This window comes from Salmo trutta, chromosome 1 (genome assembly GCF_901001165.1).
Source record: "Salmo trutta chromosome 1, fSalTru1.1, whole genome shotgun sequence".
NCBI classification, from domain to species: domain Eukaryota; kingdom Metazoa; phylum Chordata; class Actinopteri; order Salmoniformes; family Salmonidae; genus Salmo; species Salmo trutta.
In genome coordinates, this window is record NC_042957.1 from 56,146,330 (window position 1) to 56,166,466 (window position 20,137).

Genomic DNA, 20,137 nt, shown 5'->3' on the forward strand with positions numbered 1-20,137 from the left:
AAAAGTATCTATATCCACAGTAAAACGAGTCCTATATTTATATAACCTGAAAGGCCGCTCAGCAAGGAAGAAGCCACTGCTCCAAAACTGCCATAAAAAAGACAGACTACAGTTTGCAACTGCACATTGGGACAAAGATTGTACTTTTGGGAGAAATGTCCTCTGGTCTGATGAAACAAAAATAGAACTGTTTGGCCATAATGACCATCGTTATGTTTGGAGGGTAAAGGGGGAGGCTTGCAAGCCGAAGAACACCATCCCAACCGTGAAGCACAGGGGTTGCAGCATCATGTTGTGGGGGTGCTTTGCTGCAGGAGGGACTGGTGCACTTCACAAAATACATGGCATCATGGGGAAGGAAATTATGTGGATATATTGAAGCAACATTTCATGACATCAGTCAGGAAGATAAAGCTTGGTCGCAAATGGGTCTTCCAAATGGACAATGACCCCAATCATACTTCCAAAGTTGTGGCAAAATGGCTTAAGGACAACAATGTCAAGGTATTGGAGTGGCCATCACAAAGCCCTGACCGCAATCCTATAGAAAATGTGTGGGCAGAACTAAAAAGCATGTGCGAGCAAGGAGGCCTACAAACCTGACTCAGTTACACCAGCTCTGTCAGGAGGAATGGGCCAAAATTCCCCCAACTTATTGTGGGAAGCTTGTGGAAGGCTACCCAAAACATTTGACCCAAGTTAAACAATTTAAAGGCAATGCTACCAAATACTAATTGAGTGTATGTAAACTTTCGACCCACTGGGAATGTGATAAAAGAAATAAAAGCTGAAATTAATCATTCTCTCTACAATTATTCTGACATTTCACATTCTTAAAATAAAGTGGTGATCCTAACTGACCTAAGACAGGGCCTTTTTACTAGGATTAAATTTCAGAAATTGTGAAAAACTGAGTTGAAATGTATTTGGCTAAGGTGTATGTAAACTTCCGACTTCAACTGTATGTACACATGACTGTATGTTGCTTTGGATTAAAGCTTCATGCTAAATGGAATACATTATTATCAGGACATCATGTGGGTGTTTATGTCTGAGTGGTTTAGGAGAGGGACATTGTAGCCTAGTCCAGTGTTTTATGACGGTTGAGAGCCACAGAAGGAGGTGATGGGCAGGCAGAGCAGGGAGCAGAAGGAGGGGTGCAGTGGCTGGACCTGACCAGGCCGGCTCCTGTGAGACCTCCAGTCAGAACCGCTGCCTGGTTTACAGCACAATGACACCTCACACCTACACAACAGAATAATTATTGGGTCAGCAACATGTCATGTTAAATAATTCTGTAATATACTGTATATTGGCAGCACATGATCAGGCCTGTGGTTGGTTTAATTGATACAATACCTGTTGACACTTTGGATGATCTTCTCATCCTGGTCCAGACACGCAGGGAAGGTGGTCCCACTGCCACCACTCACCTGAACTTTGTCCACCTTCACATCTGACCTGAAGATATGCTGAGGGGAGAGGTCAAGGATGAAAGGGACACGAGTTAGTCAAGGTAAGCCACTACACATGACTGTTCGTGGGTCAATGTTTTTTCAATTTCCATGAACTGTGCTGTTAGGACAATTCTCAGCAGCAAGAGTCAAATTAAGATCCTACATCTGTAATTTCATGCAATTCTACAAATTGTGCCATGTGGTGGAAAGAAAAATTGGCATTTTTAGATCTAATTTCCTGTAACTCTACACATTTTCCCATAGGGTGGAGAAACATTTGTCATTTTTTTAAGCTAATTTCTACACATTTTGCCATGAATTATGCCATGTTAATATGATATCTGAGATAGAGTGACTAACAATATCAATTTGTTAGTAGTGGTGGGTGGTATATGGAGCTTTGGTGACAAAACCGATGGCACTGCGATTGACTGCATCCAGTTTGCTGAGTAGAGTGTTGGAGGCTATTTTGTAAATGACATCGCCGAAGTCGAGGATCAGTAGGATAGTCAGTTTTACGAGGGTATGTTTGGCAGCGTGAGTGAAGGAGGCTTTGTTGCGAAATAGGAAGCCGATTCTAGATTTAATTTTGGATTGGAGATGCTTAATATGAGTCTGGAAGGAAAGTTTATAGTCTAGCCAGACACCTAGGTATTTGTAGTTGTCCACATATGCTAAGTCAGAACCGTCAGAACCAATGGGGGCCCCTGAGTAAAGGGTCGGAATTCGACCATGATTACTACAAGTTTAGATAGCTGGCTAGACTAATTTATCAATCAAACTGAGTGACTGATATACAGTACCAAGAGAAAAATTGCTTTTGCAAAACCAAATTTCGGTATTGCACCTTGTGTATTCTAAGTTTGGACACACCTACTCATTCCAGGGTTTCTCTTTGTTTTTACTATTTTCTACTTTGTAGAATAATAATGAAGACATCAAAACTATGAAATAACACATGGAATCCAGTAGTAACCAAAAAAGTGTTAAACAAATCTGTCACGTCTGTCAGAATGATCAGACCAACGCGCAGCATGGTTGTAGTTCCACATCATTTTATTTATTTATAGTGAAATGTTGCGATACACCACATACTTGAAATACAATAAACAAAACATGACACAGAGAGGAAAACACACTACTCAAAATTAACAACCCAAACCCAAAAGGAAAACCCCCCTACTTTAATATGATCTCCAATCAGAGGCAACGAGGATCAGCTGCCTCCAATTGGAGATCAACCCAAAAAACAAGAACATAGAAATAGAAAACCTAGAACACAAAACCTAGAAATAGAAAACAAGAAAACCAACCAAACACCCCCTGTCACATCTACTATAGAAAATGACCTCTTACAAGGGTCAGGACGTGACAGTACACCCCCCCCCCCAAAGGTGAAGACCCCGACTGCACACAAAAAAACAACAAAACAACTACAAAAACGCAAGGGGAGGGTAGGGAGGGTGACAATAGTCTATGGCGGCTCTGGTGCTAAACCCAGAACCTTCCTATCCCTCCGATCCTCCAGCAACGGAGGTGGCTCCGGGCGTAACCCCCGTTCCGCCCGCAGATCCCTCCGCTTCTGTAACACCGACCTGTGGATCATTATTAGAAGAATTGGACTGTAGATCATTACCGGAAGCTCTGTGCTGCAGACCGCCGCTGGAGGATCCGGGCTGCAGGCCGCCGCTGAAGGTTCCGGACTGGGAGGCGTCGCTGGAGGCTCCGGGCTGTGGGCCGTCTCAGTAGGTTCCGGGCTGTGGGCCGTCTCAGTAGGTTCCGGGCTGTGGGCCGTCTCAGTAGGTTCCGGGCTGTGGGCCGTCTCAGTAGGTTCCAGGCTGTAGATCCCTCCGCTTCTGTAACACCGACCTGTGGATCATTATTAGAAAGGAGCCACCCTTTGCCTTGTTGACAGCTTTGCACACTCTTGGCATTCTCTCAACCAGCTTCATGAGGTAGTCACCTGGAATGCATTTCAATTAACAGGTATGCCTTGTTAAAAGTTAATTTGTGGAATTTCTTTCCTTCTTAATGCATTTGAGCCAATCAGTTGTGTTGTGACAAGGTAGGCGTGGTATACAGAAGATAGCCCTATTTGGTAACAGACCAAGTCCATATCATAGCAAGAACAGTTCAAATAAGCAAAGAGAAACGACAGTCCATCATTACTTTAAGACATGAAGGTTAGTCAATGCGAAACATTTCAAGAACTTTACAAGTTTCTTAAAGTGCAGTCGCAAAAACCATCAAGCGCTATGATGAAACTGTCTCTCATGAGGACCGCCACAGGAAAGGAAGGCCCAGAGTTACCTGTGCTGCAGAGGATAAGTTCATTAAAGTTACCAGCCTCAGAAAAGGCAGCCCAGATAAATGCTTCAAAGAGTTCAAGTAACAGAAACATCTCACCATCAACTGTTCAGAGGAGACTTGAATTCTTCTGTATACCAACCCTACCTTGTCACAACAACTGATTGGCTCAAATGCATTAAGCAAAGAAATTCCACAAATTAACTTTAACAAGGCATACTTGTTAATTGAAATGCATTCCAGGTGACTACCTCATGAAGCTGGTTGAGAGAATGCCAAAAGTGTGCAAAGCTGTCAACAAGGCAAAGGGTGGCTCCTTTGAAGAACCTCAAATATAAAATATATCTTGATTTGTTTAACACTTTTTTGGTTACTACATGATTCCATGTGTTATTTCATAGTTTTGATGTCTTCACTATTATTCTACAATGTAGAAAATAGTAAAAAGAAAGAAAAACCCTGGAATGAGTAGGTATCCAAACTTGTATTAACTGGTACTGTGTGTGTGTGTGTGTGTGTGTGTGTGTGTGTGTGTGTGTGTGTGTGTGTGTGTGTGTGTGTGTGTGTGTGTGTGTGTGTGTGTGTGTGTGTGTGTGTGTAGTTTTTCTGGGTTGGGGGGCCCCTAGCGGCCGCAGGGCCCTAAGTGGTCGCTTATGTCTCTTATGCCCAGGTGTCAAGCAATGCGTCTCTACTTCACCTGATTGTAGTTTTTCTTGGATTTAGAGCTCTATCTTCAACACCTCTGTCATTGTCAAGTGTAGACTCTCCATTTTAGAATCTAGATACAAACACATTATCTTGAGTAGTTCATGTCATATTTTCTAACAACTGCACAGGAACTACCAAGATTAAAATAACATTTCATGGGAGTTAATGTCAAGAGAAAGATATTTAGTCATATGTGTAAAATATTACATTTGTTTTTGTATTAATCTTTCTCAATTAATCTTCTTCAAAGCTTGCGGTAAGCCACATACCTAGCTGCTCAGGTCCCTTGCAGGCTTTCCTCAAGTTTATTGAGGTGCAAACCATGTCTGTTTCTGTCCTTTGACTCCTCCCACTTACACAAACCTAAAAGAGAATGATGGAAGGGTTGGAAAATAATGTCTCAAGTAATTTTGTAATTGTGTTGATTACTTAGTATTTTTGAAAAAGTGCTAAATATTACCTTGTTATAAACAACATCAGTGCTAATGGCAGGGCCTCACGATCTCCATCAATCCCAAACCTTTTGCTAGCTGCACCTGTAACACAGAGGCAATCATGACTAGATATTACAGTAGAAGGACATACACTGTTAAATAACCTTCGAGAGTGGTGTGTGTGTGTTTTTGTGCACGTGCATGCATATGTGTGCGTGTTTGAGGTGGGCAAACTCACCCATGGCTTGGACGGCTCGTGTCCCTGCTGTGTGTCCAAGCTCCAAGGAATGGATAAACACCTCTCTTCTCTCCCCCAGCCAGGGTCAGCTATGACACACATAATTTAAAGTACTTTGAATGGCATACACTTTGAATGGTATGTGTGAAAAACATCAGTCATGTGAATTCAATCATCCATTTACTGGTATGGACAGATATGCCTGTATGGAATTTCCTTGTATCCTACAATGTTTCACAGTGTATCTGAATACAGTGTTGAAATACAGTACCAGTCAAAAGTTTGGACACACCTACTCATTTAAGGGTTTTTCTTTATTTTTTACTATTTCATACATTGTAGAATAATAGTGAAGACATCACAACTATGAAATAACACATATGGAATCATGTAGTAACCAAAAAGTATTAAACAAATAAAAATATATGTTATATTTTAGATTATTCAGAGTAGCCACCCTTTGCCTTGATGACAGCTTTGCAAACTCTTGGCATTCTCTCAACCAGCTTCACCTGTAATGCTTTTCCAACAGTCTTGAAGGAGTTCCCACATACGCTGAGCACTTGTTGGCTGCTTTTCCTTCATTCTGCAGTCCAACTCACCCCAAACCATCTCAATTGGGTTGAGGCCGGGTGATTGTGGAGGCCAGGTCATCTGATGCAGCAATCCATCACTCTCCTTTGTCAAATAGCCCTTACACAGCCTGGAGGTGTGTTGGGTCATTGTCCTGTTGAAAAACAAATGTATTCCCACTAAGTGCAAACCATATGGGATGGCGTATCACTGCAGAATGCTGTGATAGCCATTCTGGTTAAGTGTGCCTTGAATTCTAAATAAATCACTGAAGGTGTCACCAGCAAAGCACCCCTACACCATCACACCTTCTCCTCCATGCTTCACGGTGGGAACCACACATGCAGAGATAATCCATTCACCTACTCTGCGTCTCACAATGACAAGGCGGTTGGAACCAAAAACCTCAAATTTGTACTCATCAGACCAAAAGACAGATTTGCACCTGTCTAATGTCCATTGCTTGTGTTTCTTGGCCCAAGCAAGTCTCTTCATCTTATTGGTGTCCTTTAGTAGTGGTTTCTTTGCAGCAATTCGACCATGAAGGCCTGATCCATGCAGTCTCTTCTGAACAGTTGATGTTGAGATGTGTCTGTTACTTGAACTCTGAAGCATTTATCTGGGCTGCATTTTCTGAGGCTGGTAACTATAATGAACTTATCCTTTGCAGCAGAGGTAACTCTTGGTCTTCCTTTCCTGTGGCGGTCCTCATGAGAGCCAGTTTCATCATAGCGCTTGATGGTTTTTGCAACTGCACTTGAAGAAACCTTCAAAGTTCTTGAAATTTTCCGCACTGACTGACCTTCAGTTCTTGCCATAATGTGGACTTGGTATTTTACCAAATAGGGCTATCTTCTGTATGACCCCCCTACCTTGTCACGACACAACTGATTGGCTTAAACACATTAAGAAGGATAGTAATTCCCAAATTAACTTTTAACAAGGCACACCTGTTAATTTAAATGCATTCCAGGTGACTACCTCATGAAGCTGGTTGAGAGAATGCCAAGAGTGTGCAAAGCTGTCATCAAGGCAAAGGGTGGCTACTTTGAAGAATCTTTTGATTAGTTTAACACTTCTTTGGCTACTACATGATTCCATATGTGTTATTTCATAGTTTTGATGTCTTCACTATTATTCTCCAATGTAGAAAATAGTAAAAATAAAGAAAAATCCTTGAATGAGTAGGTTTGTCAAACTTTGGTACTGGTACTGTATGTATTAGTTAAAGTAGGACCGGGCTCACCTCAGCCTGGTAGAGTTGTATCAGAACAGGCTGTGCTGCATTTCAACAGTAATACAGCACCAGGTCTGCCAGGAGGAGAAGGCGCTCAGAGGAGCTGTTATCTGAGTCACAATCCTCTTTAGAAGTTGTCTGGGAAATTATATTCATATAGGAATACAATCCCCAGTTAGGGTAATTAAAGGGCACATGATGGTCTGTTTGAAAAGGAACCCAGGTGAAGTTGTAATTGTGGTACCTGGCACAGGACATCAGACGACAGGCTGAGGAGACTGAGCACGCTCTGTTTGTACCACGGGTCAGTCATGCCTATCAACTGGGTGATGTCAGTGGTACTGTCCTCAAGTATAACTCCATTTGACTTCTGGATGTGATAGCAAAGATAAGATAAGTTGTACAAAGTTAGGGTTAGGGAGTGATTATATGCCCTCATTGTCATATCTAATGGAATGTCGTAATGTTTTTGTCTTCTGTACACAACTATGAAGTCAGCTGTAGATAATGCTCTTATCCTCTTCTGGAAGAACCAAGAAGCTGGCTATTCTCACCGTAGATGTTGGGCATTTCAGTAGACTCCCTAGGTGCCCCTCAGGCACTGTGGACACTCCTCCTGGACCTCCCAGGTTCCCCCTCTTCACAGGGACAACGTAGAACTGCAGCCTGTAGGCCCTGGTGAGGCGAGGACACCTGCTCTCCCTCTGCTGTAAGTCAGTGTAGGCCCTGGCCAGCCTCCCTGCCTCCCGGTCCCCCCCAAACACTACCACCCTGACCAGGGTGGACATCTGCACCCCATCCCCCTCCTCACAACTCAAGATGGGCCACCACACACGTGGTGACTCTGGGGAAACGGTCCATCTGAGGTGGGGCCAGGCACCCCTGAACTGCGGGGCAGGCGGCGCAGGCGGACCTGTCTAGGCAAGGACTTGGAGCGCTTGAACAGCGCCCCAGATGGGCCGTCTCTAATGACATCACCACGGGAGCCCATGCTCTGTGCGCGTCGGCAGAGGGAGGACCTGCGTTTGGACTTGAAGAGCATGGAGAAACGTTGGCTGAGGTGGACTTTTGACTTGGGTCTTCTCCTGGTCTCTGGTTGGCTGTCATCGGTCTCCAAGTACTCGCTGAAGTCACTGTCCACCCCAGAAGACTCAGATAGGGTGGAGGGCACAGGCAAGATGGAGGACAGGGAGTAGCTGGAGAACATAGAGTCTTTGGAGCAGGTGGACACAGTGGAGATCCGGTGGTCTGTGTATCGGTTCTTTATTGTTTCCTCATCTTCATCATCCTCCTCTTCCTTGTCTCTGGAAAGGTTAAAGACTGGGAGCTGGTCCAGCTCACTCACTCACTGAATACACAGAATTACATCATTGACAATCCACAGACACAAAGGCTATACAGATTTGACAGTATGGGGTTGAAATATACTGTCTTGATATGGAGAAAGAAGCAATGGGAAAATCTCATTACCGAAGTTGTCCTTATCCCAGGAGTATATGTGACATTTGGCTAAGGGCAGCGTCAGTGAATGGACATTTCATAATAATAAGAGAAAGAACCAAGACTAAATCAGATCAAGTAGGATCAAGCATTGTATGTGACACTGAGTTTCTCACAGTCATTACTCAACATTTGACTTTCTCATCTGTCTCTCTCTAATCATCTCCAGTCAGTCCTGTTTGCCCAAAGTTGACCAGCTTATCTGTTCCAGGAACATCTCAGATGGTGAGATTATGATGAAGCATGTAGTAAAGTTGTCTCACCAGGGCCTGTATGGCAGCCTGGAGGGGATATGCCAATGCTCTCCACCAGCCCCTTCAGGCTCTGCAGTAGACTCTCTCTGGCTGTGTCTGGGTCCCGTGTAGAGGCTGCTGTCTCCAGGGCCTCTGTTACTGCTGTCATAAGCTGCTCCAGATCCTCTGCTCCTTTTGACTGTTAGACAAATACAGATCTTGTATAATCTGTTTGCTAGCAGTATATGTATGACACAGATTATCTGCAGTAGTGTTGGTGCACCATGCATATATGCATAAATCCAAAATGAACAACCCAAAATACATTAACAAACCATGGAGCTGGAAAATGGTTAATGGAAAAAGGTAATTTATGACCCTGGAGTACAGATAATCATATAGAAATACCTACGTGACAGTAGGTAAAGTGTCACATGGAATGACGCTGGAGAGACGAAGCAGGTACGGCGAGTCAAACATTTAATAAGGAACAGACATGGAACGAGACAGGAACAGCGTCAGCAAATGAGTAACACAAACAAAAAACAATTACTGCAGCAGCCGGGAACAGAGCAGGGGAACTGACAAATATAGGGGAGGTAATAAACAGGTGAGTCCAATATCGCTGATGTGCGTGATGAGGGAAGGCAGGCGTGCGTAATAAATGGCAGGAGTGCGTGATGCAGGGCAGCCTGGCGCCCTCAAGCGCAGGGGTGGGAAGAGCGAGAGCAGACGTGACACTGTGAACACATCATTTAGGAATCACATACAATAGGACATACCTGCAATGCATGATGCAGTATCTGGAGGGGGTACTTGGTCCCCAAGGCAGCCTGGAAGGCATGTTTGATCAGGGTGATGGAGGTGTCCCTCTGGGAGTGACAGACACCACTCAGCTGCTCAGAGACAGACAGGAGCTCGGGAGGGACATCCTCGCCTGGGCTCATTAACAATACCGTCCTAATACAGTCACACACACACACACACACACACACACACACACACACACACACACACACACACACACACACACACACACACACACACACACACACACACACACACACACACACACACACAATATAATATGAACACATACATTATGAGCACACACACAACAAAGAGGAGAACAGTGGTTTGTGTTTAAATGTTTCAAGTTGGAGCGATGTTGAATGATTTAATCACGGATGGTCTTTGTTGCCCTGTGTTGACTTACATAGTTTTGGAGTGATTGGTGGTGGTGGTCAAGCCCTGTTCTTCTCTCACTAGTCTTTGAAATGAGATACCTGGTGGAAATACAGTATAAGGGATGGTATTACCTCTTGTATTGTTTAAACCAGGACTAACCTGATTCAGTTTATCAACCAGCTGATTATTAGAATCAGGTGTGCTAGAATAGGGTTGGAGTAAAAACCTACAGGATGGTTGTGTTGGAGAGCCCTGGTTTAAACAATAGTGCCTCCATGTGGAAGAAAATGGAACTTGAATCAGGACAGTGACAAGTGACAGATGAAATGAGACCCAGACCAACAGGAAGGCTGTATAGAGTCTAGGGTTCAATACCTGGCGCCCTGAGCTCCTGCTGGATGAGGGAAAGCAGGTGTCGGCTGGCGCTGCAGCAGGGCTCCGGCCAGGACAGGAAACAGTGGAACACCTCACAGGCCTCCTGCAGCCCTCCAGAGTCAGGGGAGAAGTGAGGGGTCTGAAACAGAGGAGAGATTATTACTGGAACATCTGAGAACTACGGTACATTGGACTGGACTGACACTGTCCACACGTGGGTTTCTGGTCATGGTTGGTGATGATGAGTTTCTGTGGTGTGGCGGTCTACTGTATCTGGGCTCACCTGCAGAAGAGTGGAAGAGAACAGGAGGGCCAGTGGGACCACCAGCTCATCCTGGGACTGCTCTAGAACCTACAGAATATAGAATTACATTACAGCTACATTAGAGTTACATTACAGTTACATTACAGCTACAGTAAATGACACAGATGTAGAACAGTTTATTACATGGAGAGCCATACCTCCCATGTTTTCCTCAGAATCTGCTGCAGCAGGATGATGAAGTTTCGTGGATCTCTCTTCACTAGTTCCTCTAAACTCCAGCGGTTTATGCACAGGCCAGCAAAACACACAGACAAACACACGATGTAGGACAAATATACTCTCTTTACCTCCACTTTCAGTAGGAATGGTGGTCAAATCCCCAAAAATCGCACTGTGTACATACAATTGACGCTGTGCTGTCCATATTTTATACCAGTTTATTTAAGGGGATGTGTACAAATGTAGAGTACTTATATCACATTACAAACTGGGTGGTTCCAGCCCTGAATGCTGATTGGCTGACTGCCGTGGTATATGAGATTGTATACCATGGGTATGACAAAACACTTACTTTTACTGCTCTAATTACATTGGTAACCAATTTATAATAGCAATAAGACACCTCGGGGGTTTGTGGTATATGGCCAATATACCACGGCTAAGGGCTGTATCCAGGCACTCCGCGACGCGTCGTACGTAAGAGCAGCCCTTGGCCATATACAGTGGCTTGCAAAAGTATTCACCCCCCTTGGCATTTTTCCTATTTTGTTGCCTTACAACCTGGAATTAAAATAGATTTTTGGGGGTTTGTATCATTTGAATTACACAACATGCCTACCACTTTGAAGATGCAAAATATTTTTTATTGTGAAACAAACAAGAAATAAGACAAAAAAAACTGAAAACTTGAGCGTGCATAACTATTCACCCCCCCAAAGTCAATACTTTGTAGAGCCACCTTTTGCAGCAATTACAGCTGCAAGTCTCTTGGGATGTCTCTATAAGCTTGACACATCTAGCCACTGGGATTTGCCCATTCTTCAAGGCAAAATTGCTCCAGCTCCTTCAAGTTGGATGGGTTCCTGCTGGTGTACAGCAATCTTTAAGTCATACCACAGATTCTCAATTGGATTGAGGTCTGGGCTTTGACTATGCCATTTCAAGACATTTAAATGTTTCCCCTTAAACCACTTGAGTGTTGGTTTAGCAGTATGCTTAGGGTCATTGTCCTGCTGGAAGGTGAACCTCCGTCCCAGTCTCAAATCTCTGGAAAACTGAAACAGGTTTCCCTCAAGAATTTCCCTGTATTTAGCACCATCCATCATTCCTTCAATTCTGACCAGTTTCCCAGTCCCTGCCGATGAAAAACAGCAAACCAACAGCATGATGCTGCCACCACGCTTCACTGTGAGGATGGTATTCTCGGGGTGATGAGAGGTGTTGAGTTTGTGCCAGACATAGTGTTTTCCTTGATGGCCAAAAAGCTCAATTTTAGTCTCATCTGATCATCTGAAGAGTACCTTCTTCCATATGTTTGGGGAGTCTCCCACATGCCTTTTGGCGAACACCAAACGTGTTTGCTTATTTTTTTCTTTAAGCAATGGCTTTTTTCTGGCCACTCTTCCGTAAAGCCCAACTCTGTGGAGTGTATGGCTTAAAGTGGTCCTATGGACAGATACTCCAATCTCCGCTGTGGAGCTTTGCAGCTCCTTCAGGGTTATCTTTGGTCTCTTTGTTGCTCTCTGATTAATGCCCTTCTTGCCTGTTCTATGAGTTTTGGTGGGTGACCCTCTCTTGGCAGGTTTGTTGTGGTGCCATATTCTTACATTTTTTTAATAATGGATTTAATGGTGCTCCGTGGGATGTTCAAAGTTTCTGATATTTTTTTATAACCCAACCCTGATCTGTACTTCTCCACAACTTTGTCCCTGACCTGTTTGGAGAGCTCCTTGATCTTCATGGTGCTGCTTGCTTGGTGGTGCCCCTTGCTTAGTGGTGTTGCAGACTCTGGGGCCATTCAGAACAGGTGTATATATACTGAGATCATGATCATCGAACATCTCATTCCAAAATCATGGGCATTAATATAGAGTTGGTCCCCCCTTTGCTGCTATAACAGCCTCCACTCTTTTGCAAAGGCTTTCCACTAGATGTTCGAACATTGCTGCGGGGACTTTCTTCCATTCAGCTACAAGAGCATTAGTGAGATCTGGCACTGCTATTGGGCGATTAGGTGTTCGATGGGGTTGAGGTCAGGGCTCTGTGCAGGCCAGTCAAGTTCTTCCACACCGATCTCGAAAAAACATTTCTGTATGGACCTCGCTTTGTGCACGGGGGAATTGTCATGCTGATACTGGAAAGGACCTTCCCCTAGAATATAATTGTATGATGTATCATTAAGATTTCCCTTCATTGGCACTAAGGGGCCTAACCCGAACCATGAAAAACAGCCCCAGACCATTTTTCCTCCTCCACCAAACTTTACAGTTTGCACAGTGCATGGGGCCAGGTATCGTTCTCCTGCCATCCGCCAAGCCAGATTAGTCCGTTGGTGTCACGTCCTGACCCTTGTAAGAGGTCATTTTCCATAGTGAGTGGTCAGGGCGTGACAGGTGGGTGTTTTGGGTGGTTTTGGTATTCTGTTTCTATGTGGGGTTTTCTAGATGTCTATTTCTATGTTTTTGTTTTCTACGTTTTGGCCAGGTATGGTTTCCAATCAGAGGCAGCTGTCTATCGTTGTCTCTGATTGGAAGCCATACTTAGGCAGCCTGTTTTCCATGTGTTACCTGACGGAACTGTTGGTGGTCGTTTTGTTGTTTTTGTTAAGTGTTTCATCATTAAAGAAAAGAATGAGCACTATACACGCTGCGCCTTGGTCTCCTTTAGACGACCCACGTTACAGTCGGACTGCCAGATAGTGAAGAGTGATTCATAACGCCAGAGAACGTGTTTCCACTACTCTAGAGTTGAATGGCGGCGAGCTTTACATCACTCCGGCCGACACTTGGCATTACGCATGGTGATCTTAGGCTTGTGTGCGGCTGCTCGGCCATGGAAACCCATTTCATGAAGCTCCCGACGAACAGTTATTGTGCTGACGTTGCTTCTAGAGGCAGTTTGGAACTCAGTAGTGAGTGTTGCAACCAAGGACAGACAATTTTTACGCGCTACGCGCTTCACTACTCAGCGGTCCCGTTCTATGAGCTTGTGTGGCCTACCACTGCGAGGCTGAGACATTGTTGCTCCTAGACGTTTCCACTTCACAATAACAGCACTTACAGTTGACCGGGCAGCTCTAGCTGGGCAGAAATTTGACTAACTGACTTGTTGGAAAGGTGGCATCCTATGACGGTGCCACGTTGAAAGTCTCTGAGCTCTTCCGTAAGGTTATTCTACTGACAATTTTCTACTTGACATTACTGTACTGGCCCTGGCCAGACTTCCAACCTCAGCAGAGGAAGCAGCTGTCACCCTATTGTCACCCTGTGACACTGTTCCTGTAATCCATGGTGCCGGCCGGAGGACTCCCACATAACACAGGGACAACAACATTGTACTGGGAGCAAAAATAACTGAGTGTGTTGGAATACATAAAGCAACACCACAATGATTATTTTGTGACTTGGTTAAGACTGTTGTTGACAGATTGTGTGGATGATATGTTGAAAGAGGAACAGGAACAGGAAACGAAGGCTTTAGCAACACGTTGCCTTTGCAGCAAAATTTTTTGGAAGTTTTAGAAATTTCACACGCAAAACGGGCCCGTTTTCTAAGAAATCTAAGCGACTGATCTTGGTTTGCATCAGAGGTGAGATCAGTGTTGTTGGGTACAGAGGGTATCAACACTGCACACACACTCAACTGCAGTTTAAACTTAAATCTTGAGTCTCAATTATTTTCCTTTCCCAAGTCTTGAGTCAAGACACACACCAACAAGTTCTTGCACAGTGTCTAAATTATTCTAGGAAAAGGACCTGTTGACATTTCATCAAAGCAGTAGACCAGACACTTGAGTGAAGATTGTTAAATCTTGTCCTGAAGGGTATGTGTCATTCAGTAGTGCTTTATATCCCAGAGTTTTCCATACAGCTGTGGCTCACTAATGGAAGGGAAACGAATACAGTAACCACATCCTTCATTGTGTGTGCTGTCACAGGCCAAACGAAAATAGATGATCCAAATGCAAAGTCAAGTGAGCATGTGTAGCTAAACAGGAACTGAATGAAAGCCATGTTGAGGAGGTAGTTGGCATTGTGGTGGTATGAGGGCAGGGCATTTCAAATACATTTACCTCATTTGACATCTTGTCAAGAGATTGACAGCTTGTCAAAGTTATTAAGTAGGTCTACTTCTATCTAAGTATTGGACAGATTATAATGTCTGAAAAATTGCATAACATTGACAACTTCTGGTCAACCGAAACTGTAAAGCATATTTGAAGCCTTAAAGTTAGACCCAGCGATATGACATATGAAGTAGATGGAGAAAATCAACAGCATAGCGGGTGTCCACAAGATAGCACAGTCAAGTCAAAATTGTCTATATCATACAAATTCATGAAAACAAACATTTGCTTTTTGGTCTTAATTTAAGGTTAGGGTTAGTCATAACATTAGCAGTGTGGTTAAGGTTAGGGTTAACGTTATGGTAAGGTTTAAAATAGGAGGTGTTTTAGCCATAATTATGACTTTGTGGCTGTGGTAACTAGTGATGACCAGCAGTGGGTCAATTTCCGCAACAACTAAGATCGTTGAAGTGCGAGGCTCAATTTCTCTGCCGTTTTGGTGCCCTGGCTAGTATGTTGTGAGCAGCGTGAAGCGAACCCATGCACATGCGCTGTGTGTGACTGTTGGAGATTGAAGTCTTGCATCTCGCTCCTCGCAATATCTGGGTTTTAACGAGAGTGCATACCGCTTTTCTCAGATTTGACTTTTCATAGCACGTTAGGATAATTTACGCAAAAGTTTAGGATAATTAGGTTAAGGTTAGGAAAAGGGTAAGGTTAGCTAAAAAAAAATATTTGACAAAAGTTATAATCCTTCTAGCCATGACCACATATCTGCGGTGCTGCTTGTGGCGACATCATTTCGCTGAGTCTACCTTTAATGTTTTAATGTCTGAAAGAATTTGACACAAAACTTTTTCAATGTGGGAAAATGTGTGGAACATTTAAAGGAATGTGACATTGGTTTGCTTTTTGCTCATTATTTTCCGTTTTCCCAATCAAGCCTTTACTGAGCTTCAGAGTAGCCAACAAACGCGGGGACAGTCAGCAGTAATATCTCAAGGATAGACTACCATGAGTTCCTTTCTCGTAACAGTACTTCCCGCCACCGCACGATGTCGCTGCTTGCTTGTAATTTCCTGAAGTTTGGCGGGACTTCTATCGTTAAATTTGAGGCAAATCTGATTCCAACGTATCCTACAGAAACACTTCAATAATACGGCTAAGGCTGAGATGAAACCTGTTGGATTGGCACTTTTGTGAGATTCAATGTAAACGTTTTTTTGTATGATTATTTATCAGTTATACCTGCATCTGCTATCCTGTTGTGGCACAGGTGGTAATTTGAGAAGAACACTGAAGTTAGTCATTGGTCCTGCCAGCTATGTGATCTTTGAATAATTCAAATAATAAGAAAAAACAAACTAATATCATTGTTGTTTTAATAAGATGATGTAATAAGCTGAATACAAACATATTTCAAATAAATTTGAGTTGAGATATATTTATAATTTATTGTTACACACCAGTGGATGTCGTTGTTCTCTCTTTTAGCTCTGCGAGCATCTCCGTATGACCTCGAGCGCTGCTGGATAACAGGGTCTCACTTCTCTGTTCAAACAGTGAGAGCGTCAGAAAGGGAATGGGACAGACAAGAGACAGAGGTAGACAGAGGTGTGACTGAGTGGAAGACAGAGTCAGGGAAGCTAATAGCGAGCTGTTCCTTCCAATGTATGTCTAGAAACCCAGAGAAAGCCAAACTAGCGGTATATTTTCGTGCGTAAAGAGAGAGTAGGCTGCCCTCTAAATTCTTACGTTTTACAACACTTCTCTTCCAGGTTGAACAGTTGTTCCGAGGTAGTGTCCTCTGTGGAGTTTTCTTTGTCTCGTAAGATGATTTCATTCACATACATGTGCATGACTGTTTGTGTTTCATCTGTTTATGTGTGGAGAACAAAACACAGAAATGTACATATGCTATTGATTTAATATTAACATGTGTGAATATTCTGCTTGTTTGTCTTCACCATGGATACTTTCAGATGTAGGCTAAATAGCATTTAAATATAGATGGTCACACACCTATATATATATATATATATATTATAGGCTATTCATTGTGTAATGCATGATATGATAATGTTCCTCTAAATCTATGTAACAAACATCTTAAATATGTCTCTCTTTTTCTACGACTACATTTCAGCGCAAGTGACACTAAAGAGCACGGATTACAATGATACGGATTTTAGAGGTTTGGGTCACCTCGGTGGCCATTTCTCTGCTGGTTAAGGGGGCTCTTGGAGGTTATGGGATGAGTATGTTTGCTGCCCAGTCGTCCCCTCCAGACCCATGCTATGATGAGAACGGCAACCCCCGGAGGTGCATCCCAGATTTCGTGAACTCTGCTTTCGGCAAGGACGTGCGCGTCTCCAGCACCTGTGGAACCCCGGCCTCAAGGTACTGCGTCGTGACCGAGAAGGGAGAGGAGAGGACTAGGGATTGCCACACCTGCGATTCAGGGGACCCAAAGAAAACTCATCCACCTGCGTATTTAACTGATCTCAACAACCCTCATAACCTCACCTGCTGGCAGTCAGAAAACTATGTCCAGTATCCTCAGAACGTCACGCTCACTTTGTCCTTGGGTAAAAAATTTGAGGTCACCTATGTGAGCTCGCAGTTCTGTTCACCCCGACCCGAATCTATGGCTATCTTTAAATCCATGGACTATGGCAAATCCTGGGTTCCTTTCCAATTCTACTCGACCCAGTGTAAGAAGATGTATATCAAGCAGAATAAGGCTGTAATTACCAAGCAGAACGAACAAGAGGCGATTTGCACAGACTCTCACACGGACATGCACCCGCTGACAGGTGGGCTCATTGCGTTCAGCACCTTGGATGGCAGACCCTCGGCGCACGACTTCGACAACTCTCCCGTGCTGCAGGACTGGGTGACAGCCACCGACATCAAGGTTACGTTCAGCCGACTGCACACGTTTGGGGATGAGAACGAGGACGACTCGGAGCTGGCTAGAGATTCCTACTTTTACGCGGTATCAGACCTGCAGGTTGGCGGGCGGTGCAAGTGCAACGGCCACGCTTCAAAGTGCGTAAAAGATAGGGAAGGAAACCTGGTATGCGAGTGCAAGCACAACACCGCGGGGCCGGAGTGTGACAGGTGCAAACCTTTCCATTATGACCGTCCTTGGCAGCGCGCAACCGCAAGAGAGGCAAACGAATGTGTTGGTAAGTCAACTATTCACCTTTATAACCCAAAGCTTTGCGCTATAACGTATTTTTTCAAGATTTAAATGTACTTTCTAAATTGCAAGACTCATAATGATCTAAAGTATTTTGTGTGATTGCCCATGTTTCTTATAATGCCTAGAAAAACGAATTTTACGCATAGTCTAACGCAGACCTGATTTGTTCATTATTCCGTTTCTTAAATTCAATTTAAGCATCTCACATTGATCCAATATGAATTAGGCTTTGTAAACCACCGATTGTTTTTGGCTAATTAGTTTTATTTAAATCGTTTAATTGTGTCAAATAAAACTAATGCACCGTGCGTTAGTAAATTACACGAGTAAATTAATTACCCTGTTCAAATATGCCCTATTTGATAACGAATCAAAATGGCAAAACCACAGTAATTATGAGGAGGGGATTTTATTCAGGTATATCAACCAATTTGAAAAAGTCAGCATCATTTATATAAAATGTTGTAGCCTATAACCAACTTATTGTGTTAATGTAAAAAATAAATATTTAATTGAATGCTTTGAATTTAATAAAGTGAGGCCTGGTCCGTGTTCCAAACTTTGTTTTTATAACTCAAACGACCATACAAAAATGTAATGGCATAGTTAGTTTATTTACAAACAGTTACCCACATAAAACCAAACGCTGATTAGCTACACATTGCAATGATTTATGCAAAACGTATTTTTGAAAAAATTTAACCACAATGTGTTGGCCTAATTACATTTTTAAAAACGTTGTTTTATGATATAATATGTTACACTCATATCAAAATGCACTGTAATACTCATCAACTTTTGACTAGCCTTGGGTTAATTAACATTTAAATCACTGAATTTATGAACTTCATCCTCCTTTAAAAATAATGGACAATTTTCAATTCATAAATTGAATAGTATTTAATCTCATGAATTGACTGAGTTGACACCAACCATGACAATGACATGTTTGGATTGTTTAGAACAACACATCATAGATATAGGTATGTAACCACATAAATCATTGGAGAGTAAAATTGTTAGATATTGATATCAAAAAATGAAAATCCCCCCCCAAAAAATAAAAAAAATTATCATATGTAAATACATTTATAAACAGGGCCTCTTGGCATACTATCCATTTTGGAGGACATGAAAAACACATGATTACTGTTTAGTCTAAATGCTTTAACTAGGTTTATATTATACTCTCAGAAATAATCCCTGAAAGAAAAGGCAGGAAGTTATTTCTCCAAAGGAAGTGCGGGTGCCCAAGTGCGTAACTGCGTTTTGAGCAGCGTTTCCGATTGTAGTAGCAGTTCAATAGGAAGGAAACATTGCCGCTGCAGAGATAGACCGCAGAGGCATGTTGTGTTTCCGTAAGCAGGTGCTTTTACCAGATTGGATGGGCGATTAAGGTGGTTTTATTGACATTTTTGGCACATAGAGAATAAACTGCCACTTTGGGCCAAGTCAACTACTCAGAAAGGGACAAAACATGAGGTACTTTGAAACCAGAGCTAAGTTTAATTCCATCAGTAGAGTATATTTTTCAACAGATCTGGGTGCTTGTATCAACAGTACCACACAGAACGAACCTCATCTACAGTGAACCAAAACCTGGAAAAGAAACAAGTTCTGACACTGCCATGGTTTGTTCAATGACACAGAACAAGTGAACAAGTTGTTCCCCTTGCCCTCTGCATTTTGCCTGTGCAGGGCCAGCATGTCAGTGTGTTTTACTGAAACAAAGGGTTGTCACTTGTGGCATCCATCATGCTGTCAGAATGAGGCCCCTTTCACCACCTCGTTTTCTATGTCAGCAGTGTCATTAGATAAAGCGTCAGAACAGGCAGAATAAGCATGCAGTCCAAGGGAAGGGAATAATAAGGGTGGCTTGACACCTCGTTGCGTGGAATGGGCGAGGGAGGCTAAAATTCACTGGGATACAGCCCAGCTCAGTGGTCTGGCTAAAGAGGCTCAGAATGGCTGCTGCTAAGGATCTTTCTGGGATTCCGGTTGGCCTCTGACTTTGAGTACTATCAGAAAGACAGAGAGAGAGGTTGAAAGACAGAGAGAGAAGTGGAGAGACAGAGAGATGGAGAGACACAAAGAGAGGTGGAGAGAGAGAAGTGGAGAGAGAGAGAGAG

General features: G+C 43.2%; 1 protein-coding gene and 1 pseudogene across 1 annotated transcript in view; one reads left to right on the forward strand and one right to left on the reverse strand.

The window, feature by feature from the left end:
• Positions 1–980: 980 nt before the first annotated feature.
• On the reverse strand, positions 981–13,752 carry LOC115195363 (phosphoinositide 3-kinase regulatory subunit 5-like; annotated as a pseudogene).
• Positions 13,753–16,227: 2,475 nt separating this feature from the next.
• Positions 16,228–20,137, forward strand: part of LOC115201771 (netrin-1) — a 43,145-nt gene continuing 39,235 nt past the window's right edge. The window contains exons 1-2 of the mRNA XM_029765665.1: positions 16,228–16,628; positions 16,947–17,991. Of these exons, the coding sequence (XP_029621525.1) occupies positions 16,977–17,991 (1,015 nt within the window). The 5' untranslated portion in view covers positions 16,228–16,628; positions 16,947–16,976. The remainder of the gene's footprint in view (positions 16,629–16,946; positions 17,992–20,137) is intronic.